At 45.0% G+C, this 26,763-nt stretch overlaps 2 protein-coding genes across 5 annotated transcripts; both read right to left on the bottom strand.

Annotated features, from left to right (window-relative positions):
- Positions 1-17,052: 17,052 nt before the first annotated feature.
- On the bottom strand, positions 17,053-19,200 carry LOC123120726 (uncharacterized). The gene is made up of 4 exons (XM_044540717.1): positions 18,618-19,200; positions 17,949-18,010; positions 17,685-17,834; positions 17,053-17,180 (listed from the first exon to the last, which is right to left on the bottom strand). Exons 1-4 carry the CDS (start codon positions 19,198-19,200, stop codon positions 17,157-17,159), a joined length of 819 nt encoding a protein of 272 aa, XP_044396652.1. The 3' UTR covers positions 17,053-17,156.
- Positions 19,201-21,112: 1,912 nt separating this feature from the next.
- Positions 21,113-26,430, bottom strand: LOC123122094 (uncharacterized). Of its 4 annotated transcripts, none has more exons than XM_044542232.1 (14): positions 26,236-26,430; positions 25,277-25,401; positions 25,058-25,189; positions 24,826-24,956; positions 24,475-24,750; positions 24,200-24,351; positions 22,950-23,011; positions 22,781-22,840; positions 22,551-22,688; positions 22,345-22,469; positions 22,002-22,286; positions 21,739-21,872; positions 21,556-21,594; positions 21,113-21,462 (listed from the first exon to the last, which is right to left on the bottom strand). In XM_044542232.1, the coding sequence occupies exons 2-14, from the start codon at positions 25,389-25,391 to the stop codon at positions 21,330-21,332; spliced, it is 1,782 nt and encodes a 593-aa protein (XP_044398167.1). In that variant the 5' UTR covers positions 25,392-25,401; positions 26,236-26,430; the 3' UTR covers positions 21,113-21,329. The 4 variants fall into 4 exon arrangements, 3 of the variants coding, with proteins under 3 accessions (XP_044398167.1, XP_044398165.1, XP_044398166.1); XM_044542230.1 differs by having other exon boundaries at positions 25,855-26,395; XM_044542231.1 differs by lacking the exon at positions 26,236-26,430 and adding an exon at positions 25,511-25,840.
- Between the last annotated feature and the right edge of the window lie 333 nt (positions 26,431-26,763).

Below are 26,763 nucleotides of genomic sequence, written 5' to 3'. Positions count from 1 at the left end.
ATTTGGTCATATGAAGATGTTGCAAAAGGTTTCATACCATTTGGATAAACCAAAATGGTACTTCCTTCACAAACATCCCTACTGACCAGAAACTTGCAGAAATTCTAGAGGAAAATTGGCTAGATGAAATATGCCCAAATTGGGTGGAGATAGGTTATATGGATAATAGAAGCCCTAGAAAAATTTACAGCCATAATGGAGCAAGATAAAATATACTTGCTTCACAAACTGAAATTTTGGACAGAAACAAAGATTTGAAACTGTGCTCACATGGAGGCATTACATGAGCTCAACTTTGGGGAAGGGCTATGATTTGATGGAAATATAGGTTGCTTCACAACCTAGGGCAGACAGGGTTATTCCTTTAATAGAAAAAGGAATATTCCCTAGCAAAAGAATTTTGGGATTGGGCTAGGATGGAAATGATAGGATCTAGGGAAGGATTTGAGGATGACAAGCCACTCTGGAAATAAAGAAGAGGGCATCTTCTTCAGTTTCCAGACCACAAAGCCACGGAAAAAGAAAACTCAAGCACAAATCTCAGAAAAACAAATGAAAAAGAAAGGGCCAAAAATCAGGCTGTGACAGGTAAATCGGTAAGGGACATCATAGATCGCACCATATCTAATAAAGTACGGTTACGACGTCCAGACACACCATTATGTTGTGGTGTCCCAGGTGGCATGAGTTTGTGAAACTATTCCACGTCGTTTTAATTGAAGGCCAAACTCGTAACTCAAATATTCGCCTCCGTGATCAGATCGTAGAAACTTTATTTTCTTGTTACGATGATTCTCCACTTTACTCTGAAATTCTTTGAACTTTTCAAATGTTTCAGACTTGTGTTTCATCAAGTAGATATTCCCATATCTGCTTAAATCATCTGTGAAGGTCAGAAAATAATGATACCCGCCGTAAGCCTCAACACTCATCGGACCGCATACATCGGTAAGTATTATTTCCAATAAGTCAGTGGCTCGCTCCATTGTTTCGGAGAACGGAGTCTTAGTCATCTTGCCCATAAGGCATGGTTCGCAAGCATCAAATGATTCATAATCAAGTGATTCCAAAAGTCCATCCACATGGAGTTTCTTCATGCGCTTTACACCAATATGACCTAAACGACAGTGCCACAAGTATGTTGCACTATCATTATCAACTTTGCATCTTTTGGCATCAATATTATGAATATGTGTATCACTACGATCGAGATTCAATAAACCATTTATATTAAGTGTATGACCATAGAAGGTTTTATTCATGTAAATAGAACGACAATTATTCTTTTACTTAAATGAATAACCGTATTGCAATAAACATGATCCAATCATATTCATGCTCAACGCAGACACCAAATAACATTTATTTTAGGTTCAACACTAATCCCGAAGGTAAAAGGAGTGCGATGGTGATCTTATCAACCTTGGAATCACTTCCAACACATATCATCACCTCGTCCTTAACTAGTCTCTGTTTATTTTGCAACTCCTGTTTCGAGTTACTACTCTTAGCAACTAAACCAGTATCAAATACCGAGGGGTTGCTATAAACACTAGTAAAGTACACATCAATAACATGTATATCAAATATACTTTTGTTCACTTTGCCATCCTTCTTATCCGCCAAGTATCTAGGGGCAGTTCCGCTTCCAGTAACCATGTCCTTTGCAGTAGAAGCACTCAGTTTCAGGCTTGGGTCTAGCTTTGGGTTTCTTCATGGGAGTGACAACTTGCTTGCCATTCTTCTTGAAGTTCCCTTTCTTTCCCTTACCCTTTTACTTAAAACTAGTGGTCTTATCAACAATCAACACTTGATGCTTTTTCCTGATTTCTACCTTCGTCGATTTCAGCATCGCGAAGAGCTTGGGAATTGTTTTCGTTATCCCTTGCATATTATAGTTCATTACGAAGTTCTGATAACTTGGTGATAGTGACTAGAGAACTCTGTCAATCACTATCTTATCTGGAAAATTAACCCCCACTTGATTTAAGTGATTGTAGTACTCAGACATTCTGAGCACATGCTCACTGGTTGAGCTATTCTCCTCCATCTTGTAGGCAAAGTACTTGTCAGAGGTCTCATACCTCTCGACTCGGGCATGAGACTAAAATACCAATTTCATCTCTTGAAACATCTCATATGCTCCATGGCGTTCAAAACATTTTTAAGTCCCGGTTCTAAGCCGTAAAGCATGGTGCACTAAACTATCAAGTGTGTTGTTTTAACCTTCAACAAGGACCAGGCGTAGTCGCACTCGATTCAACTAAAGTTGGAGAAACAGACACCCACTAGCCACCTGTATGCAAAGCACGGCGGTAAAACCAGTCTCATGAACGCGGTCATGTAATGTCGGTCTGGGCCACTTCATCCATCAATACCACCGAATCAAAGTATGACATGCTGGTAACCAGTATGACTATTATCGCCCACAACTCTGTGTGTTCTACTCGTGCATATAACATCTACGCATAGACCTGGCTCGGATGCCACTATTGAGGAACACAGTAATTTCAAAAAAATTCCTACGAACACGCAAGATCTACCTAGGTGATGCATAGCAACGAGCGGAAGAGTCTGTCCACGTACCCTCGTAGATCGAAAGCGGAAGAGTTTAGTAACGCGGTTGATGTAGTCGAACGTCTTCGCGATCCAACCGATCAAGTACCGAACGCACGGCACCTCCGCGAACTGCACACGTTCAGCTCGATGACGTCCCTCGAACTCTTGATCCAGCTGAGGCCAAGGGAGAGTTCCGTCAGCACGACGGCGTGGTGACGGTGATGACGAAGTTACCGGCGCAGGGCTTCGCCTAAGCACTACGACGATATGACCGAGGTGTGTAACTGTGGAGGGGGGCACCGCACACGGCTAAGAGAAACTTTTATCTGCAATTGGGGTGCCCCCTGGCCACGTATATAAAGGAGGGGAGGGAAGAGGTGGCCGGCCCAAGCGGGTGCGCCAGGTGTGGGGAATCCTACTAGGACTCCCCAGTCCAAGTAGGATTCCCCTCCTCTTTCCTATTCCTAGTAGAAGGAGGGAAGGAGGAAGAGGGGAGAAGGAAGGAGGGGGGCGCCGCCCCCTCCTAGTCCAATTCGGACCAGCCCATGGGGGGGTGCGTCCACCCCTTGAGGCCCTTCTCTCCTTTCCCGTATGGCCCATTAAGGCCCACTACTTCCCCCGGCGAATTCCCGTAACTCTCTGGTACTCCAAAAAATACCCGAATCACACGGAACCTTTCCGATGTCCGAATATAGCCTTCCAATATATCGATCTTTACCTCTCGACCATTTCGAGACTCCTCGTCATGTCCGTGATCTCAACTGGGACTCCGAACTATATTCGGTCATCAAATCACATAAACTCATAATACAAATCATCATCGAATGTTAAGCATGCGGACCCTATGGGTTCGAGAACTATGTAGACATGACTGAGACACATCTCCGGCCAATAACCAATAGCGGAACCTGGATGCTCATATTGGCTCCTACATATTCTACAAAGATCTTTATCGATCAAACCGCATAACAACATACGTCATTCCCTTTGTCATAGGTATGTTACTTGCCCGAGATTCGATCGTCGGTATCCTCATACCTAGTTCAATCTCGTTACCGGCAAGTCTCTTTACTCGTTCCGTATGCATCATCCCGCAACCAACTCATTAGTAACATTGCTTGCAAGGCTTATAGTGATGAGCATTACCGAGAGGGCCTAGAGATACCTCTCCGATACACGGAGTGACAAATCCTAATCTCGATCTATGCCAACTCAACAAACACCATCGGAGACACCTATAGAGCATCTTTATAATCACTCGATTACGTTGTGACGTTTGATAACACACTAAGTGTTCCTCCGGTATTCGGGACTTGCATAATCTCATAGTCATAGGAACATGTATAAGTCATGAAGAAAGCAATAGCAACAAACTAAATGATCATAGTGCTAAGCTAACGGATGGGTCTTGTCCATCACATAATTCTCTAATGATGTGATCCCGTTCATCAAATGACAACACATGTCCATGGCTAGGAAACTTAACCATCTTTGATTTACGAGCTAGTCAAGTAGAGGCATACTAGGGACACTCTGTTTGTCTATGTATTCACACATGTACTAAGTTTCCGGTTAATACAATTCTAGCATGAATAATAAACATTTATCATGATATAAGGAAATATAAATAACAACTTTATTATTGCCTCTGGGGCATATTTCCTTCACATTAACTTTCCCGGGAGGTTCCGGTAACCTCCCGGTACTCCAAAAAATCCCCGAACCTCTTCGGAACCATTCTGGTGTCCGTATATAACCTTCCAATATATCAATCTTTACATCTCGACCATTTCGAGACTCCTCATCATATCCGTGATCTCATCCGGTACTCCGAACAAACTTTGGTCACCAAAACACACAACTCATAATACAAATCGTCTTCGAACATTAAGCGTGCGGACCCTACGGGTTTGAGAACTATGTAGACATGACCGAGACACATCTCTGGTCAATAACCAATAGCGGAACCTGGATGCTCATATTGGTCCCTACATATTCTACGAAGATCTTTATCGATCAAACCGCATAACAACATACGTCATTCCCTTTGTCACCAGTATGTTACTTGCCCGAGATTCGATCGTCGGTATCATCATACCTAGTTCAATCTCGTTACCGGCAAGCCTCTTTACTCATTCCATAATGCATCATCCCGCAACCAACTCATTAGTAACATTGCTTGCAAGGCTTATAGTGATGAGCATTACCGAGAGGGCCCAGAGATACCTCTCCGATACACGGAGTGACAAATCCTAATCTCAATCTATGCCAACTCAACAAACACCATCGGAGACACCTATAGAGCATCTTTATAATCACTCGGTTACGTTGTGACGTTTGATAACACACTAAGTGTTCCTCCGGTATTCGGGACTTGCATAATCTCATAGTCATAGGAACATGTATAAGTCATGAAGAAAGCAATAGCAACAAACTAAATGATCATAGTGCTAAGCTAACGGATGGGTCTTGTCCATCACATAATTCTCTAATGATGTGATCCCGTTCATCAAATGACAACACATGTCCATGGCTAGGAAACTTAACCATCTTTGATTTACGAGCTAGTCAAGTAGAGGCATACTAGGGACACTCTGTTTGTCTATGTATTCACACATGTACTAAGTTTCCGGTTAATACAATTCTAGCATGAATAATAAACATTTATCATGATATAAGGAAATATAAATAACAACTTTATTATTGCCTCTGGGGCATATTTCCTTCACATTAACTTTCCCGGGAGGTTCCGGTAACCTCCCGGTACTCCAAAAAATCCCCGAACCTCTTCGGAACCATTCTGGTGTCCGTATATAACCTTCCAATATATCAATCTTTACATCTCGACCATTTCGAGACTCCTCATCATATCCGTGATCTCATCCGGTACTCCGAACAAACTTTGGTCACCAAAACACACAACTCATAATACAAATCGTCTTCGAACATTAAGCGTGCGGACCCTACGGGTTTGAGAACTATGTAGACATGACCGAGACACATCTCTGGTCAATAACCAATAGCGGAACCTGGATGCTCATATTGGTCCCTACATATTCTACGAAGATCTTTATCGGTCAAACCGCATAACAACATACGTCATTCCCTTTGTCACCAGTATGTTACTTGCCCGAGGTTCGATCGTCGGTATCATGATACCTAGTTCAATCTCGTTACCGGCAAGTCTCTTTACTCATTCCATAATGCATCATCCTGCAACTAAATCATTAGTCACATTGCTTGCAAGGCTTATAGTGATGTGCATTACCGAGAGGGCCCAGAGATACCTCTCCGATACACGGAGTGACAAATCCTAATCTTGATCTATGCCAACCCAACAAACGCCTTCAGAGACACCTGTAGAGCATCTTTATAATCACCCAGTTACGTTGTGATGTTTGATAGCACACAAGGTGTTTCTCCAGTATCTGGGAGTTGCATAATCTCATAGTCGAAGGAATATGTATTTGACATGAAGAAAGCAATAGCAATAAAACTGAACGATCATTATGCTAAGCTAACGGATGGGTCTTGTCCATCACATCATTCTCTAATGATGTGATCTCATTCATCAAATGACAACACATGTCTATGGTCAAGAAACTTAACCATCTTTGATTAACGAGCTAGTCAAGTAGAGGCATACTAAGGACACTCAGTTTTGTCTATGTATTCACACATGTACTAAGTTTTCGGTTAATACAATTCTAGCATGAATAATAAATATTTATCATGATATAATGAAATATAAATAACAACTTTATTATTGCCTCTAGGGAATATTTCCTTCAGTTACCCCTTTTCTCAAACTTCCAAGCACATTCTCCGTGACATGTTGTTGATGCTCGAGCTTGGAAGCCACCTTAGCGGCACGGCGCTCCAAAAGTTCCTCAATGTGCATTTGAGGATCATCTTGCTCATCTTGAGCACCGTCTTGAGTTTTCTCTTGCTCTTGAGCTTGCCCTTGATCTTGAGCACCGTCTTGAGCTTGCTCTTGATCTTGAGCGAGCTCGAAGGCATGAAATTGATCTTGGGCATCATTTGGTGCAGCACCATCTTCACGGGGTTGATCTTGCCCTTGATCTTGTTCAATGTGATGAGGGCCTTCACTTTGTTCTTCGAAAGCGTGTGGGTCTAGCGTCGGTGATGGCTCCACTTGAGTGGAGCATTGTATTTCTCCTTCGGCCATAAGGGGTTCCTCAATGGGGAGTATTTGACCAATCCCCATTCTTCTTATGGCCTGGGAAGGAATTTCATCACCTGCATCACAAATACCACTTTGCTCCAATTGGGAGCCGTTATTTTCATCAAACTCCACATTACACGTCTCCTCAATGAGTTAGGTGGACTTGTTGAGGACACGGTAAGCATGAGAGTTTGTAGCATAACCAACAAATATGCCCTCTTGAGCTCTAGGTTCGAATTTAGACAAACGAACACCTTTCTTGAGAATGAAACACTTACAACCGAACACCCGGAAGTACTTGAGGTTGGGCTTGTTGCCGGTAAGTATCTCGTATGGAGTCTTGTTCAAGCCTTTGCGGAGGTAGAGCCTATTGGATGCATGACATGCGGTGTTGATGGCTTCGGCCCAAAAGTTGTATGGAGATTTGAACTCCGCCATCATGGTCCTTGCCGCGTCCATCAAAGTACGGTTCTTCCTTTCCGCCACACCATTTTGTTGAGGGCTATAGGGTGCGACATATTGGTGCTTGATCCCCTCATCACTAAGAAACTCGTCCATGGTGTAATTCTTGAACTCGGTGCCGTTGTCACTTCTAATCATCAATATCTTTGCGTCATGTTGACGTTGAGCTTCATTTGCAAAGTTGATGACGGTTTGTTGAGTCTCACTCTTCCTCTTGAAGAAGTATACCCAAGTATATCTTGAGTAGTCATCCACAATTACCAAGCAATACTTTCTTCCACCAAGACTATCAAAGGATGGAGGACCAAAAAGATCCATGTGAAGGAGCTCCAAGGGCCTCTTCGAGTAGATGATAGTCAGGGGTCGGTGAGACGTTTCGTGAAGCTTTCCTTCGATACAAGCACTGCAAGCATGGTCTTTGGCAAAACTCAAATTTGTTAGTCCACGGACGTGGTCCCCTTTGAGGAGACTTTGCAAAGATCTCATATTGACATGGGCTAGTCGGCGATGCCAAAGCCAACCAATATCAACTTTAGTCATTAGGCAAGTCACGGTCTTAGTGGGTCGCTCCGAAAAGTTCACCACATAGAGACCGTTCTCGACATGCCCAACAAAGACTACTTTAAGATTCTTGCTCCACAAAAGGGCCACGGTATCAAGATCAAAGAATGTTGCAAAGCCCATAAGTGCAACTTGATGAACGGAAAGTAATTGTATGCAAGGGACTCAACAAGCATGACCTTCTTAATAGATAAATCTTGAGAGATGACCACCTTGCCAAAGTCCCAATACCTTAGAAGCTGAAGCACCATCGAATTGGACATGGGTGGGCATAGATGGAATTGGATGAACATCCACCACCAAGTCCTTGCTCCCAGTCATATGATTTGTTGCCCCATTATCAAGCAACCATGACACTCCACCGGAAGCAAACTCCTACAAGAGATCAATGCTTGGATTTAGGTACCCATTCTTGAATGGGTCCTTTGAGGTTAGTAACAAGGGTCTTAGGAACCCAAATAGACCATTCAATGTACTCATAGTAAGAACCAACAAATTTAGCATAAACATGCCCATCACTAGCACGGCATAAAACATAAGAAGGGTTAAAGTCGCCGGCTTTGTTGTTAGGGGCGGTTTTGCCCTTCTTGGCATTACCACCCACTTTCTTGTTCTTCTTCTTCTCATGAGTACCCTCACCCGCCTTGACAAAGGATTCCTTTAGTGGGAGAGGTTGCTTGGTCTTGTTATTCTTCTTCTTCTTTGACTTGGGTGCAAACCCAAGTCCCTCCTTTCCTACAACTTCCTTTTGGCTCGTCAAAAGATCATTGAGGTTCTTTTCACCTTGTATGCATGTCACAAGGCCCTTCTCAAGTTGCTCCTCCAACTTGGCATTTTCTTTCATAAGTTGCGCATGCTCACAACAAGGGTTAGTAGCATGGGCATTATCAATTAGAACGAAAGGAGGGCAAGTGGAAATCCCCTCGGTTAGCTTCACTTGGAGTTGATCATGAGCTTTGAGGGAAGCATGAATACCCTTCAAGACCTTGTGAGCCTTGTTGAGTGTATCAAATTCTTGCTTGAGTCTATCATGGCCAACCCCAAGTGCAACTTTCTCGGATTTAAGCACACGAGTAAGAACAATAGCATGATCAAGATCTTTTTGCAATTTAGCATGATCAACATTGTGTGACTCCTCAAGAGTCAAACGAAGATCTCGTTCTTCCTCTAGAGCAATGGAAAGATATGCAATCTCATCGGCACAGTCACGACTATGCCCCTCCAACTTGGAGATAGTATCATCAAGCGACTCAACGATATCATTGGCCTCACCAAGTTGTTCCAAGAGAGCAACAAAGTGCTTCTTGGATTCATCCTTGAGCTTGCTCACGAACTTGGTGAACTCATTCTCATCAACTTTTTCCACCTCACTATCATCAACACAATCTAATAATGAAGGAATAGTAATGATGGTGGTTTTGATGTTAGGAGTTACCTTGTTGATACCTTTGGCCATGATACACTTGGCAATGGTGTTTTCATTGGGGGCGCCGAAGAGAGACACCTTGGAGGGGGAAGATGTTGCAATGGCAATGGTTGTCGTTGCCATTCCTTCTCCACTTTTATCTTCCTCATCATCATCGGAGGGGTACTCTTCATGTGCCACCAAGCCCTTTGGAGGAGACTTCTTGGTGAAGTTGTTCTTGCTAGGGAAAGAGTTGGCTTTGTCTTTGCAAATGAGTTTGCCACCGTTGTCTTCCCTCTTCTTGTAAGGGCAATCCACCACAAAGTGACTCACATTGCCGCAATTGTAGCAAGTACTTACTCGTTGCTTGTTCTTTGACACACTTGAGTTGTTCTTGGTGAAGTTGGGACTTGAGTTCCTCTTGTTGCTCAAAAACTGCCTTGACGCAAGAGCCATGTGCTCATGGTAAGCATATTGGGTTTCCTCGGGGCCACACTCCTCTTCTTCTTCCTCTTCTTCTTCCCGAATGGCCTTGTCCTTCAAAGCAAGGGTGGGAGTGTTTTTCTTTGACCGGACACGAGAAAGAACATTGTCGGCGGTCTTGTTCATGACGCTCATGGCAATAAACTCATCCAACACTTCACTTGAGGTTAAGGTGTGAAAATCCAGCCTTTGACAAATCACGGAAGACATAGCCTTGTTGAATGGCATGATTGCCTTGAGAAACTTGTGCTTGATCCAAGCGTCATCCATATCCTTGCTCCCATGGTCTTGGAGAGCAACCGCAAGAGTATTCACCCTCCGGTAGAGGTCACGCGGATCCTCATCTTCTAGCATCACAAATTCATCGGCCTCGTCAAGGACCACTTCAAAGTTGGACCGTTGGATACTTGAGCTCCCCTTGTACATAGAAATAATGTGCTCCTAACAATCATTTGCACGAGTGAAGGGATGTAAGTGAGATAGATCTTCGGGTGGGACCGCATCTTGAAGGATGAACAAAGCGGAGTGATTGTATTGATTTTCCACTTCTTCTCTTGGGGTGAAGTTGTTTGGATCATGCGGGTAGAAGCCTTTCTCAATGATTCTCCAAAGGTTAGTTGAGCAGTGATTAAAATGAGACTTGATGCGAAAGACCCAATTAGCAAAATCACCCTTAACAAGCTTGGGAGGAGGACCATAATTATTAATGCGAGGTGTAGGTACTAGTCCTCCATATACTGGGGGAGGGGGGACCGAGGCAAAGGTTCCCGTCCCATTCTTGTCATGAGGGGAAGAAGTTTGAGTACCTTTAGCCGCTTCCTTGCCGGAATTGGCCTCTAACTCCGATGCGGTGGGATTAACCACAAGCAACGAATCAGGAGTGGCTTTCAACCCCTCAAGTAATTCTTTAAACACGGATTTGACCTCGGTCATCATTGACGTCTTAAGTGAAGCCATGGCTTCATTTAAGTCATCCCGAGTGATCGAGTTCAATTCCACGGCCTCGGGCACTTCATCCCCAACTCCACCCTCGTCAACCATACTCTTCGGGTGATGAAACCCTTAATAAAGAGACAAGGCTCTGATACAAATTGAAAGGATCGATATGGTTGACTAGAGGGGGGTGAATAGGCAACTACCAATTTTTAGCTTTTCTTAACAAATTAGGTTTAGCCACAAATAGATTGTCTAGATGAGCAACTAGGTGAGGAACCTATATGAAAGGATCGAGAAGAGGTGCCTGGAGGGGGGTGATTAGACCCTCAACAAAGAAAAGTAGCAGTTTTTAAGTTCTTCAAGTTAAGGTGGAGTTTTAGCACAAGTTTAAACATTCACAATACGTTTCAAGCAAGCATGGCAAGAGTATATGAGCAGCGGAAAGTAAAACATGCAACTTGCAAGAATGTAAAGGGATGGGATTGGAGTGTGCAAACGCAATTGGAGACACGGAGATTTTTGGTATGGTTCCAATAGGTGGTGCTATCGTACATCCACATTGGTGGAGACTTCAACCCACGAAGGGTAATGGTTGTGCGACTCCACGGAGGGCTCCATCCACGAAGGGTCCACGAAGAAGCAACCTTGACTATCCCACCATGGCCATCGCCCACGAAGGACTTGCCTCACTAGGGTAGATCTTCACGAAGTAGGCGATCTCCTTGCCCGTACAAACTCCTTGGTTCAACTCCACAATCTTGACGGAGGCTCCCAAGTGACACCTAACCAAAATAGGAGACGATGTCGGTTCTATATCCGGCGTATCTCGTAGTAGGGGTCCTAAGCTAGGCGTCTTGGAGCAATGGTAACATGGACACGGGATTTTACCCAGCTTCGGGCTCTCTCGAAGAGATAATACCCTACATGCTGCTTTTGATTGTATTCATATGGGTGTAGTACAGAGTACATGCGTCTACCATGAGATTGTAGTAATGAATATGAGATTGTCCATTGACTAGCCTGGCCTCGGTGTATATATGCATCGTAGGCCTAGGGTTTAGAGGAGTCCTTGTCTTGGGCGCCAAGTCTTGTGGAAACCTCCTTGTATGCGGCATGGGCTGTCCGAACTGGCCCAATAGTGAACCGCCATGGGGGTCCTCGGCCCGATCCAGCTGGTCGGGAGACGACGTGGTGAGTACCCCCTAGCCCAGGACACCGTCAGTAGCCCCCTGAGCCGGTCTTCAAGTTGGGGACGCTCCTCGATTCTTCCGAACTGTTCTTCATCTTCGGTCGTCGGTCTTGAAAACTGGTTCAACAAATCTTCCCATCTTTGATCTTGAGGATCGCCGAAGTGAATCCGAAGAGTTTACACGCCGGGTATCCAAGGAGCCCCTTTAAGTACTCGGCCTTTATCAATGCCTTGTTAATTTTTACACCACACCTCGGGTTTGAAGTTGTTCCCGTGCGGCGGTGTCCTCTTGCATCCGAGCTCCAACGCTGGACTGCATTCGAGGTATCTTTTGCAGCCGAGCACCAACGCCGGACCGCTTCCGAGCTCCAACGCCGAAATGTATCCAAACTCCAACGCCTGACTATATCTGAAGAGTCTTGTTATAGCCGAGCTTCAATGTTGGACTGCATCCGAGCTCCAGTGCCTGACTGTATCCGAGCTCCAACGCCGGACTATGTCCAAGCTCCAACGCCGGACTATATCCGAGGTGTCATAGATCACCTTGGTTCAAAAAAGTTGAAGGAGTTTAGCCAAGCTTAATGCCGGAAATGCCATCTATGCAACCAACCACTTGCATCCGAGCTATATCCCAAAATGCTTTCGAGGTGGTTCAGCACCTCGGTCATGGGCTGATTGTTCCTGAGACACTGGTTGAGTGGCAACACCAGATTAGGGGATCGATGTGCCCCTTTGGTATTAGCAAATGATAAGCCCGAAGCCCAGTAGCCCCCGAGCCTTAATGTGGGCATGGGTGGCCGAATTAAGGATCGATATCCGGAGTAAAATCACAAATTATGTGTAATGATTCTATGTATCCACGTACTCTACATCATTAATGCTCGGATCCGCACTGTACAAAACTTTGTTGACCGACCATCGGCTTCAACCTCCTCGGCCAGTAGCCGGGGAGTGTTTGTCCCACTTTATAAAGCCTTTATGAGGGCAAAATTTACGACAAACAAGGCAATCCGGCCATACGGTTTTATAAACAAAGGTACGCGGAGAGATATGTTATATTACTATTATCGTAAGAAACATATTCCAAAGAGAATAGTCCCGCCATCAGTTCCTTTCTTTGGGTTGTCATGCTGACCATGATGAAACCTCACCTCCGATCAATGTGGGAGGAAAATACTGAGGATTTAGTTCCGGGAAAGTTCCCGAACCCTAAGGTCTGAATGGACCAAAATTTTCACTTCCGTCGTTTGCCGACCAATTATATCCTTTAAGATTGCTAGCTTCCGGCTTCACCCAGTCTGAGGTACTAACCCGGATGACCCGGTAGTAACAATCACAGAGGTGCTCCCTTTACCGCCTAGCCGAACAATCGGGAACGTAGGGGTAAGCACAGGAGCCAGGCAACCCAGCTTGGCCAAAATCTTAAGTCAAATTGATGCATATTTGTGGCTTTATAACGATGATTGCGGAAGGCAGCCCTCGTATATTAAATACAAACGCCGATGATATGTTTATTTTGACTCCGTTGCGACCATTTATCAGTTGAAAGTGGCCCATCGTCGACTTCCACCCCCTTGTAGATGCTATGCAGGGTGTTTTCGCAATAACAAAACAACCCTTAGCCGACGTCTCGGTGCCCGAAGGCGGTTGTGTTAGCGGAAACGAGGCAATCAGATATGCTGGCTTTATAACTTTCACTTAGTCATAGGAGCTTAAAGTTGGGAGGCCAGTTACTAGCCCCCCGGTTAGTGTTCGGCGACAGTCAAGGTCAAGCTGTAAACACTTCGGCCAATGTTATGAGCGGACCATCATTTAACACGAGGTGACCTCTATCGATCTTTATAGTTTAATACAGTCATCGGATCGCTGACCAGTTTACGCTTATTGTGGCAGTCAGTTTTTGGCTTTCTCCACTGAGGCGCTTAACCATGCGAGCTGGAAGCACAATCGCAGTGGTTCTCCGTTGGCACAACTAGCCGAACAAAGCGAAACGTAGGAGGCAAGCACAGAAGCCGGGCAACCCAACTATTGACCGAAGACACAATTCGAAACCGATGCATATATAGCAATGTCCGAGAATGTTTTTGCCGAATCTCTAAAGGTGTCCGGCGTTGCACTGCGAGACTAATGCTGGAAACACACAAATAGTTTAAAAGTGCCATAGGCTTGGAAAACCAAAAAAACTTCAGTAAAAACTTGACGTCCGAACTAGATCCAGTGTTTGGCGCCAATCCGAAAATTGATCTTAGAAAAAGGTGCTTCTATCGTGCTTTAACGTGACACGTCCTATCTCAAGATTTCAAGCGGGTCAGCCTACGGCTTCAACCTCCTATCCCGAAGGCGGGGTACTTCTCGTTAGGCTAGTTTAGCAAACTAAACTCTAGCGGCTTTGAGAGAGAAATTAGGCCCCCCGACTATCGACCACACACTCGCGTCGAAAAGGAGTGATAGAAAAAGACTTTGCAACGACTAAGAAGAAGAACACTTTTACTATAAAACGGCTCATATAAATTTTAAGAGCCCCCAAGTGACTTAGGTAAAAGAATTTTATGTATAAAGATTGTATGTACCGAAGTACTAATATTATATCTATGTTCACCCGAACTTTAAACGCGTCTTAACCGACCGTCGGCTTCTCCATCTTCGGTCAAGGGCCGAAAAATGTTATGTACTCCACCTGTCGAGAATATCGACGGTGTTTCCGATAACCAGGCAATCAGGCCATAAGGCTGTAATAGACAAAGCGCGCTCAAGGAACTTATGCTATATTACTGACGAAGTGTAAGAAGCATCTTCAAAGAAAATAGTACCCCCACCGATACCTTTCTTCGGTTGCTCATTGTTACTATGAGACTTGTGCAATAGATTTTTTGTACTCATGAGTTCCGTTGTGTGCCGACCATGATTGAAAACAATAAGAGCGCTAGCTTTCGGCTTCACCCAGTCTGAGGTCCGAGCTCGGATGACCCAATCGTGACAATCGCAGAGGTGCTCCCTTTACTCCCTAGCCGAACAATCGGGAACGTAGGGGTAAACACACGAGCAAGGCAACCCAGCTTGCGGAACACTTAAGTCTTGGTGCATATTGTGGCGTAATACACGAACAAGGAACGAAGCCATACAAGTATAATCATATGCAAGAGGAAAGGCTTCATAAAGGAAGCCCCCAAGTAAACGGGGTATTTGAATTTGTGTGTCACAAACAAAGTTTTGACATGAAAGTTTTTCACAAACAACTTTTTGCCAAAAAAGTATAATGCTTGGTTGAACCGAACAAAATTTAAAACAGAATTTTTTTTAGCATTAAAGCGACTTAGCTGGTTAATGTGCTCGTTGTTAATGACGCAGTCCGAGCTTGATGCGGGACAAGGTCCTAGCCCCCGGGCCGGTCCCGAGGTGGCGGAGCGAAGAGCTCGGCACTCTGAAATGGCGACGTAGCACGGCCAATGTGGCGAGGTGGAACCCCCAGTCCGACCGAGGCGACGGAGCAGGCCGGCAGTATGACACCGAAGTCCCCGGCGTGGGTTAATGAAGTGATGACGAAGCCCCGGTCCCGAGGTAACGTGGTACGTTGGTATGCCGAGGAGACAGCGCTGCCGAACCCGGATCATTTATCTGTGCACGGAAAATAATGCAAACCGGAGATAATAGTAGTAATAATAAATAAATAAAAATTAGTTGCATAATTAATAATTTATGCAAAGTGAGTAATAAAAGAAATATGACCCGTGTGCTGAACACTCAATGAGGTAGAGCTCTCTCAATGATGTGTATGTTTAGTCCGTGTGTCAATTTCACAAAAGCGCAAGACCTAAGTTACTGCTGCCCAGCATAGAGTAGCACTACCCTCAGTTGCAGGCTCAGTCCATATAAAATAGTCAGTCCACCAGCAGCGGAGGCTACAAACCTCTTCTACTCTCGCATAACTACTTCAGAGTCTGAACATACAATAGAGTTCATAACTGAATCAAGGGGAAGAAATGAGATGTAATTTTTTAAATGAGATGACATTTTCTAATCTAACTGAACGTATTGTAAGTACATGAGTTCCTGACATGGCAGTCTCACCAACAACAGTTTGAAGTTAAAGTGAAATTGCACAAACTTTGTTTAAGCCACCACACCCACCGCTTTTCATCTTAGGTGTCCTCGAAAAAATCATAAACACATCACACTAATCAGTCTATATACATGACTTTACTCGATTATTAGAATCACTATGTGTTCCCGACTCATATACTCCCTCCGTTCTTTAAAGAGTGTACTTCCAACTTTGTTGGAAAGTCAAACTTTTTTATGTTTGACCGTATTTATATAATAATGCATCAACATTTATGCCATCAAATTAGTAGCATTAGATTCATGATAAAATGCATTTTCATCGTAGACCTATTTGGTTTCATAAACATTGATATGTTTTTGCATAAACTCGGTCAAACTTTAAAATAATTTGACCCTCCAACAAAGTTGGAAGTACACTCTTTAAAGGGCGGAGGGAGTATGTAACAAAATCTAAGTGTTGGCCATAGTAACAATAGTATATCTGGCAGTGCTTAGGTGTCATGAATCACAATAAGGGATTTGTGTCTCTCTTCTCTTGTTCCTACAGCTCTATTACCAAAAATTAAGAAGCAGGCGAAATCAATCCAATTCAAATTCCTCGGAGAACAATGAGAAGCACATTGCATGTCTGCTAATGCTTAGCTGAATTGATAGAAAAGGTAACATGTAGTCACCTGGCTGCTAGAGCATATAGAAGATAAGCATGGACGATGGAGAACTGACACCACGGACGCCTCTTGTACATCAGCGACTGCACTATCACATACAATGCCTGCGACTACCATAGAGAAGATGAGCTCAGCCGGCAGATCACCGAATCGACGGGCACATCAACCCCACCATCGACTGGATGGGCACACCCATCTACAACAGAGACCAAAGGAAAAGCAAGAGCATGATTACTAAGTTGGAAAGAAAGGAAGAACAAAACATAAATCAAGAAAATAAAGTAGGAGATCATCACCACATATAGGACGCATCTGACGACGAATTCCCTGCCACCGCACCTCCTTTCCTCTCACTCCTCTCCTCCTCTCTCCCTCTTATCTTCTCTCTCTCTCTCTCTCTCTCTCTCTCTCTCTCCTGCAGATCAAATCGAGAGAGAAAGGAGAGGAGAGAGGAGGCGGGCGGCGGCATGAGACGAGGCGGGGGTCACGGGCTAGGTCTTTTTCTCTCCCTTCCCGCTCTCGCTTCTCCTTTTTTCTTTTCTTCGCAGCTGCCCGCTCGCTCTCTGCCTCTTCGCAGCTGCCCGCTTGCTCTCTGCCCGCTCGATGCACTATTCATAGAGGCATGGAAAAATCTAATGACATCATCTATGAACAATTTGTTTTTCCTCCCTGATGAAGACGTGAAATATATGAGTAATGAACTCTAATAATTACCGACATATTTTAGTAAATTAACATACTTCTCAAGGAAGAGTGTTGCCATTGCAATTATAAGTGATGTTAAAAAGATTCACTCAAATTTCGTTAGCGAGAGAGTGGGCATATATTAATTAGTAACTTAAACTGTTTTGACAAGAAAAAATGTATCTTAATACGGCAGTCTTAACACTTGAGCCAGTCTGTAAAAGGTTACATAGATGTCTTGCAGGGCTGGAGGTAAACCCCTTCAGTTACAGCAATTGTAAAAAGATGCCAACTATGTTGGTCACTGGCAATACATTATGCTGCAAAGAAATCATTCACATGAACTGTTTTATTGCTATAACAAATATACTATGAGATTAATTACTCTGTTCAACAAACCAGAGATAGGCATACTCTGAGATTAATTACTTAGTTCACCAAACAAAAGAGATGTAATGCAACAGAATGCCGTTTAAGTGGGAAGATAACCTGAATAGCCTCAAATGTTGTAGACAAAGAACCAAATGGATTGTCAAGGGCATAAACAATAGCATTGAGCAAGGGAGTTAATCCATCCTCTACCACCGAAGCCTCCAATTGTTGAACAGAAATGCACCAGACTGCAAGATTACAAATAGCCTGTAAAAATTAATAACAAGAATAGAACCAATTACTGAACGAGCACACACATTCTCCACAGTAACACTGAACAAAAGAAGAGCCTGAAAACAAAAAATGGTGAGCAGAACAAACCTTCATCTTGGTGGTCATGATCAGCCGAACCAAAGTAGCCAATATCGATTGAGCCAACTGTCCTGCAGGGTAAGAAAAATAAATATTATAATCCCTTCAAACCAACAGGTAATTTGATGGGTTTTTTTTTAGATGAAAGGCTCGGCGCCCTGCTGTATACAATTCATGATTCAAGGGCATGTCTGAGCAACTGAGCACATTAATCGGTTCAGAGGGTAATCAAAAAACAAGAGATAGCAATGGATAGTGATTTAGAATAGCAAAAGGGACAGGCTCTTTAATTGTAGAAAATCATGAACTATCAAAACAAAAAATTATCAGCTCCAACTTCTAGCATGTGTACGCAGGGTACCTGCCATGAAATGAAAATTTTCTACGTTTTCCTAAGAAAATGTAAACTACCAGCTCTCATTGAAAGGCCAATGTCTGAGGATGAAACTGCTAGATGATAGGAAAATGGATCTGAGACAATGGTTTATTAACCATATAGTATCAGTGGAAGACTGGAAGGTAAACCTACAGCCGTGCAAGGCATGGACTGACAGAAGCCAGATTGTGAGAACAACATGGTGGTCGCCCACATTCCACCAAGATTTTCTTGACTGGGCCTAAGCCTAACTCGGCACAGACATAAACTGCACATTTAGTTGACGAGATAGGGGCTACTACCTGAGATGGTGGAGATGAGTACGGGGTGGTAGAGCGCGAAGCCGAGCCACTTGAGGGCGTAGGCGGCGACGGCCTCGTCATCTTCAGCGGCGTCGCGGAGGAGGAGGCGGAGGTTGCGACGAGGCGCGCCAGCCCGCCAGCTGGCGCGGCTACTGCTTCCCTCCTCCTGCCGAGTCCGGATCGAGGTCGCGGTCCTCGGCTCGAGCTCCTCCTGCCAAGGACGGGTCGACGCCCGGGCACCGGCGGAGCACGGGGCGCGGCTGCTGCTCCCCTCCTCCTGTCGTTCTACTCGAGGGCAAGCTCCTCCTGCCGAGTCTCGAGGTGCCGAGGCCGGATCGAGGCCGACGGGCGCCGGTAGAGCACGGGCCGGCCGAGGCGGCGGCGGCGGCACGAGAGGAGGCGGTTGCGGGGGCGCGGGCGGTCTGGCTGCTTTTGCTCTTTTCTCTCGCTGCCGCTTCCCCCTTTTTTTTTCGGGGATTTGATTTTTGGGAAACGTTTGGGCCCGGGGCACCGGCCGAACCACTCGGCCGGTCGCGCGCGACTTGTGCGATCCCCTTCCATCCGCCCATAAATCGCTCGGCATTAACGCCCCATGTGGCTGTGCTGTTTCCTCTCTCTCTATTTCATCTCGCCGGTCCCTACCTTAGTTGACCGTCGCCGTTCGCCGCCCCCGCCGGCCGTCCTCATCACCGGTGGCCACCCGCGTCGGCCGTCCCCGTCGCCGTTCGCCGTCCTCGCTCGTCGGCCCCGGCGGAAGCTGGAACCGCGTCGTGGCCTGCTGCAACCGGTGCCCATGAGAGCTGCCATCATGGATGGCGAGCATGGTGACGGCGAGCTGCGAGGACGGCGGCACTTGCGCTGCAGACATGGCGGAGGCATTGCAGAACCTGCTACACGCCCTCATGCTACAACAGTTAACCAAAATGCTTCAAACCAAGATGAAAAAAGCTTCAACCAGATACATCAAAAGCTGCAAGCAGTCATTTCCATGGCGGAGTGCTACAACCGTCGACATAAAATGCTACAACCCTTGATGAAAAAGCTTCAACCCGAAATAATAGAGAAAGCATTAACCAAGGCTGCTACAAAGAAAAAAGTTGCAACCGTTGATAGAAAAGCTTCGACCGTAGATGAAAAAAGCTACAACCATACACTGCATAACCAGAAAAGTTGCATCCGTTGTAGAGAAAGCTTCAATCGTAGGTGCGAAATGGTTCAACCTGCGCGTGTCGCCACCGAGCCGCAATCACAGTGGATGGCTGGCGGCCGTCGTCGACGCAATTTCGTGCAGCGAGGGGCGGCGGCGGAGCTACAACCGGGGAGAGCTACAAGCGTCGCCGCTGCAAGCTGCAACCGCAGATGTAGTTGTTTCATGTGTCGCGGCGACGATGAGGACGGCCGGCGAGGGTTGGAAGCGGCGACAAGGACGGGCGGCGAGGGTTGGAAGCGGCGACGGGGACGGGCGGCGAGGGTGTGGACGGGCGGCGAGGGATAGGAAGCGCGGCGCGGCGCAGCCCGAGCGAGGGCCTCACCTTCCTGAGATGGATCCAGCCGCCGGCGTTGAGGACCACCAAGTGCAAGTCTCCGCCACCGCCGAGAAGCATTGACTGCAACTCGCCGTCGCCGCCGTCTTCGTGAGTTGTTGCGGGCGAAGGGGAACGAGGGCGAGCGACTGGAGACGTCCCAGTTCGTGGTCGGTCAATCCAGAGAGAGGGGTATGTTGGACATTTGTTGCAGGACCCACCTGACAGAGGGCAAAGTAGCAAAGTCCAAACAAAAGAGTGTCATCAGATCAATTACAAAGTAAAGGGTGGCAAATTATCAAAGTCCAAAGAAAGTGGTGGCAAAAAAATCAAATCCCCCTTTCTTTTCTCTCGTGCCCGCTTGCCCAGGCCGCCCGCTCGCTGCTCTCTCTGAGCCACACACCCACGAGACCGATAGATGGGCCCGCCGCGGCTGAAGCGGAGGCGCCGCCGCTGGGTGCAAACAAGGACAGTAAAAAAACGCCCTGCCAACCCACGAACACCGCTGCTTTCACCCGGACACACGCACGCACACACCGTGTCGCTGCTAGGCTGGCCCATGCATCAGTCGCTCTAGCCCGATTACACGGGCGTACAGAAGAACGAGCGCCCAGATGTTTACCACGGCGATGAAAAGTACGATGTCAATGGACAGCAGTACAAATTGAGCGTACAGGGTGAATTTGAAACGGAGATGGCGCGTACTCTAGCAGCGTTTATATGTTCGATACCAGAACACTTACCATGGAACAAGTTATTGCTGCACGCATGTCGACACAAGAGGGAAAAGTGGACGTTGGTTACAAGGTAGAAGGGGCGTAAAATCTGAGAAACTAATTTTTATGTTTAAATCACCCACCCTTTAAAATTTTATACAATACTTTTATCATCCAATTTGAGAATTTGAAGCAAAACTATGCCCAACAGAAATTCTGGCCAATGGTTGCACATCATTACACATTACAGTTTAAGTAACACGATAAAGTACCATCATATGGAATCAGTGCACAAGTAGTACAATTTCAACTATGACAGCAGATGAACACCAAAATATTGGTTCAAACATTATTAGAATAAGGCTACAAGACAGCCAACAGGTTCACCAGATCGACAATATGGAGAACGATAATCCAACGGAGCAGAGAAAAAGTCGTCTAAAGGTAATCCAACGGAGCATAGAAAGAGTCATCTAATGGTAGTCAACTCTGACTCCACGCACATATGTAAATCCGAATCTATCAGATTTTTCCCCATACCCAGGTGGGCGCAAATCATCGAGCTCATCATGCGGGTGGCGCCAACACGGCTTGGGCACAGGCCACCTGTTTCCATCATTTGGTAATTTTCCAGGCATAGTAATGTTATCAGCAGTTTTTATGCAAAATATCAAAGAGATGCGTAAATTAAAGGCATACCTAATTGGTTTATCATCACTGCCAACTTCATCAACGGTGCTGTCGAACACAGTAGGCTAGATTTAATAGAAAGATTTATTTTTTCCTTTGAGAAGATGCAAAAGGTAGCATGTCATGCAATCATCTCAAACCTCACATGGCATGCACTTGAATACGTCAAACAAACATTCTAAGTATACATACCTTTTTCCCTCAAACTGTGCCAGCAGTCGACAAATATGATCCTTAAACACGAAGGGGGTCCCTATTTTCTTATCATAGAAGTTCATGCCAACAAATCTCCCCTTGAAGTCAAACAGGGGCCCTCCAATCCCAGCCTAGCAAGCAAAAGCGACAATGAATTTTTTCGGATGGAGAAGTTTCCATTTGTAATGGTGAAGGGATATGGTTTAGTACATCATGCGATGGATACGTCAACTAAGAATATCGCCAAGAGCACTACTAACCTTAGTGATTGTACAACTGGAGTACCGAAGATCTCTGCAATCAAGCATGCCTGACCAGTCAGTCCGTTTTCCATGTGTAGCCATTAACACGCCTGATTTGAAGCAGCGCCCAACAGCTACTACATTCGGATCTTCAAGAATTCTAGGGTCCCACTGTTCTTCAAGAATTTTAGATGAACAAAGAGGACGGAACTTATTGACATCAACAAGAGCAACATTGTAGTGTAAATTACAATGTTGTAATATCCCTTCTTTGCATCCTTCGTTTGGAATATTGACTTCAATCTGCAAATCGCACTGTGAGACCTAAGCAGAAAATGCAAGGACCACATCAAGAACAAACCTTCAAGTTTTCAGCAATCTTGTTTCCATCGTTAGGATCCCGAATCAAACTTGCTGAAGTCAAAATGGTGGTGCATCCATTCCAATCAATAAATAAGCCTGTGCATGCAAAAATCCTTGTTTCTCCTGCATATATACCACAGTTATAATTGATAGCCAAGTTGAAATGTGGAGAAGTATATAGCACATCACTCTGAGATTGATTACCGATGAATGCAGCAAGTGAGACAACAACTTGATGGAAATGATTAGAAATTGTTTTCCCGAGTCGGCTCCAGACACCTTTACCAGAATCGTATACTTCACCAAAAGTCTCTTCGAAAGTATTAACCAAAATCAAGCCCTCTGTTCAATGATAGACGGTAGAATAGTTGTCAGAGGCAGAGGAAATGCGTAAATGAGCGCAATGCAGGACCAAATTACAAGCATTGACTAACCACTGATAGTAGTTGTTGATTGCTTTGGATAGCCCAAGGAGTCTAGATCCCCATATATGTCTAGGTTCCCAAATCAGACACACATATGAAGATAGTGTAAATAAGGTTAGCTGATTAGCATTGAGGTCATGAGAGATATGAACTATAAAAGGTCTGGCCACGTGTTCACCTCTTGGATAGTGCATATAGGGCCTGGGTTGTATTTCCTCATATCTCCGTAGTGTTACAGGCCTGCAGGACATAGTAAACTTGCAACTCAAGTAAAATGGACCAAAACATCACACATACGCAGCATCAGATGAATAGAATTGCAAAAAATAAGGGATAATATCCCAGTGTTGTTGGGAAACGTAAGATTAGTTTAGTACAGTATAGGAGATAAGTTATTTGTCTGCCTGTACGAAAGTGGACATGTAATTGTACTTATATTTGTACCCCATATAAATCAGACAATGAATCAAGAGTATTTATTGTTCAGAGAAGTATATCCTAGTTATCCTATTATCAGAGCAACCACCTGCTGCTCCGCCATCAATGGCTAGCAGCAGGGTTTTCTCGCTGGCGCTGTTATTAGACAGGGAGATTAAGCGCAGATTGGCAGTTATTAGTGCAGCAGTCACAGTGCTGAGGGCGGAGGGCCAAGCACCTCACGAAGGTGACAAACTGACAGTGGTGCAATCGGCAACCGTAGCTGACCAAGGCGCTACAGCGCATCTGCTTATGGTTTACTGTATCGATGTTGGCTGAAGGCTGTGTCTTTGGAGGTGGAGGTGGCGCCAGATTCGGTTGACATGAAGACAAAGATGCCATCGCCGGCGGCGGTACAACCATACTACCTTCAACAGCAGTAATGCTGCTTCTACCATCTAGGGCAATCGCGGAGATGAGTCATCGGCTGCCACAATGAATATGAGGTCGGTGGAGGCCACTGCAAGACCTCTAAGCCTAGTTATCCTGGGATGATCCAAGGGTCATCCGAAGGACAAAGTTGTGTGGAGAACTGAGCAAATACTACACAACCTCCAGGTTCAGGAGACTATCACAAACCCTTCACATTTCAAGTCCGAACAAAACAAAAAACATTACTTAAATTAGAAAAATCTACCAAGTTCGATATTGAAGCAATGTGGGTATTCTTGGCAGAGGCAGCAAAGAATCAAGTTGATATCAAGGGAGAAAAAAATGGAAACTGCAAGAAACTAAAAATTAAAGATAATAAAGCTACAAAAGGAACAACACCCAACAATCCAGATTCTTGCAAGATTCATAAGCCTTGAAAGTTGTTTGGCAACTGAAATGGCTTATAGTTTAATTAAGCTCCAGTATTACTCAAAAAACTAAAATCCAAGGAGGAAATTGTATAGGAATAAGGGTGAACAAACTTTGGTAAGCAAATAAATGCAAATACACATGACATACCTGACTACCTTAACTTCCATGTTTGGCACAAATTGTTCCAAATGTTTGATAATTATACTAGTTGGCAAAAAAGATGTTCTTTCCTCAACCGGAGAAAGGTTCATGCCAACAAAGTTTCCATCATAATCAAAAAGTGCTCCGCCTTCCCAATCCTAGCAAATATGACAAGGGTTACATTGGAACCAAACAAAGTGAAATGTCATTTTTATGCATCAGTGTTACTTTTCGGTGCATATAGTTACATATCAAATACTCAGACCAAAGAGCAAGTGTACCTTGGAGATTTTACAAGTTGAGAACATAAGCTCTTTGCCATTTTCAGATCCACTTGTATCATCGGTCAGTATTCCACTTGTGACCATTAATTTGCCAGTGGTTGCACATGCTACAGATACTACCTTACTACAAGGAAGAAATTCCAGCTGATGATAGAGTTTCACTGGATTAACACCAAGGGTGAAAAGCTTTATGCTGACAAGAGCAATTCCCTGATCGAAATTATAGTCCCCCAATGACCCTCTGGCAACATAGCCTTTGCGCTGCACTTGGATCTATAATGATACAGAATGGTGCAGTTAACTTACGTAAACAAGCAAATTAAGTGAATGATGATTAGCAGCACCAACCTTCAAGCCATCGTGGCCTTCTCTTTTAAGATCATTGAAAGCTCTGACCAAACTTGCTGAAGTCAGGAACCTTGCAAAATGAACCTGGCAGTGCACGGCTATGCCTGAGCACGCAAATAACACATCATGTCCTACACAATGATGTAACTTTGGTCATCTATAACTAGCATTGTAACATTATAAAATAAAATTATTTTAAAAAGAGGCTAGAAGGGTGAAACAACATAGTCACCAGCACACAAAGCAAGGCAGACAACATTTGTAGAAAATTCTGAAGTAACTTGTTCACTGAGCTCACTCCAGATGCTTTGACCAGAATCGCTTTCAATTTGTTCTTCCAAAGTGCTATCCCGATGTAAGTCACCTAGGTAAACAAACATGAGACAGCGCAGTTGTGAGTGCTCCAATAGATCTGGAAAAATATGTGTAGAATAATGAAGTGTTGGCAGACCTGAAATCGACAAATCAAGTGTCTCTTCTCTACCAATGCAAGTTCTATTCTTTTTTGAGCTTTCTCTGAGATTTTCCATGAGACCATCATCCGTACCCCTCTTAATTTGCAGCATATTCCCAACACTGAACCACAAAAAAAGTAAAGTCTCAAAATGTTCTGTCATCAACAGTAACACAAGGTTATAGAATCATCACAGATCATCAAAGAAAAGGTCCCTATTTTAAGTCTTACAGTTTATGTCAGATGATATGGTCCTTGAGCTAATACATTATTTACTAAACCCGCAAAATTAACTTGGATAACCCCGATGCGTGAACAGAGTGCGTAACCCCTCAAAAAAAAAAAAGAACAGAGTGCGTAAGATCAGTGCAAAAAATTATTGCGCTAGTCCCGGACATAAGTAGAACGCACAAATTTTAACTGCTGCTCGAAAAAGAAAGAACGCAACCCAATTTCAGGTTGGGGTTAAACCGTTCAACTTTGCACATCGTAAGGGCGAATCCAGATGGTGCGCATCCAAAACTTGTGGAGATTTGTTTTGGATTAACTAATCACCGGCAGACGAAAACTCATACCTAGGAGAACAGTGCCCAATGTTGCGGACGGTGGTGGAGACAGCAGGCACACGACGAGGCAGAGGGGAACAGCGATGGCGGCGACGAGATGCGGAGAAGACGGTTGCGGTGATGCTAAGCTACCGTAAGGCGGCAGCTCTAGGGCACACCTGATGCTACACGAGAGATTTTAGAGCGGCGTGGATGGGATGGATTGGAACTTGGGTAGGTCAGAACACGAGAGCGGCGCGGAGGAGGAAGGGGTCAATCCGGGAGGAAGAGGAAAGGTATTTCTTCGAAAAAAAAAAGTTAAATGCACCGGAGGTCCTAAAAGTGACTCTAGCGACACTGGAGGCGATCGGCGGCGGCGACGACGACGATTTCCTTCGCGCGGCAACATACCAGACGAAATTGGAGCTTGCGCCGGCAGCGGCGGCGGCGCTGACAACACACTACCATGCTCCTCTTCTTCAACTGCTTCCCCGCCGAGGAGCTCGAAGTGCCGGCCATGGCTAGGGTTAGGGTAAGGGAGAGAGAGGGGGGATTTGGGGAAGAAATAGAGCCAGGGACCCGGGAATGTGAAGAAGTGTTTCTAAGGGGTTTTCTGTTAAAAAAATAGCAGCCTCTGCAGCCTCGACACAACAACGAAACTTTTAGGACCTTCAGTGCATTTAACTCAAAAAAAAGTCTATCCATCCATATAGGCACCTGAAAAATAAATCTTATAAGTCACTTTTACTCCCAGCCGTCGGGATCACGGATGAACGGTCAGATCTTCTTCTTTCAAACGTTCTTGTTCATCTTCTTCCAATCGTGCACCCCCCCCCCCCCCCCGAGCCCTAACCGCTGCCTCCCGCCGGCCTCGCCCCTCCTCCCCCCCACCGCCGTGTTGGCTGTCCCTCTAATCCCCACACCACCAGCGAACAACTC

The sequence above is a fragment of the Triticum aestivum genome, chromosome 5D (genome assembly GCF_018294505.1).
Source record: "Triticum aestivum cultivar Chinese Spring chromosome 5D, IWGSC CS RefSeq v2.1, whole genome shotgun sequence".
NCBI lineage: Eukaryota > Viridiplantae > Streptophyta > Magnoliopsida > Poales > Poaceae > Triticum > Triticum aestivum.
The sequence above is the reverse complement of the archived record's forward strand: the minus strand, read 5'-3'. Positions and strand labels throughout refer to the sequence as shown.

Bases quoted from the DNA above. Each gene is read 5' to 3' on its own strand.
- LOC123120726 (XM_044540717.1), bottom strand. From the start codon at position 19,200: ATGCCGAGCGATTTATGGGCGGATGGAAGGGGATCGCACAAGTCGCGC. The intron at 18,011-18,617 runs GTAGTAGCCCCT...CTTACCCTGCAG, and splicing joins ACTCATCTCCACCATCTCAG to GACAGTTGGCTCAATCGATA. The intron at 17,835-17,948 runs GTTTGTTCTGCT...TAATTTTTACAG, and splicing joins TCATGACCACCAAGATGAAG to GCTATTTGTAATCTTGCAGT.
- LOC123122094 (XM_044542232.1), bottom strand. From the start codon at position 25,391: ATGCTGCAAATTAAGAGGGGTACGGATGATGGTCTCATGGAAAATCTC. The intron at 22,287-22,344 runs GTTTGTTCTTGA...TGCGATTTGCAG, and splicing joins AGATTGCTGAAAACTTGAAG to ATTGAAGTCAATATTCCAAA. The intron at 21,463-21,555 runs GTATGCCTTTAA...TGATGGAAACAG, and splicing joins AGTGATGATAAACCAATTAG to GTGGCCTGTGCCCAAGCCGT.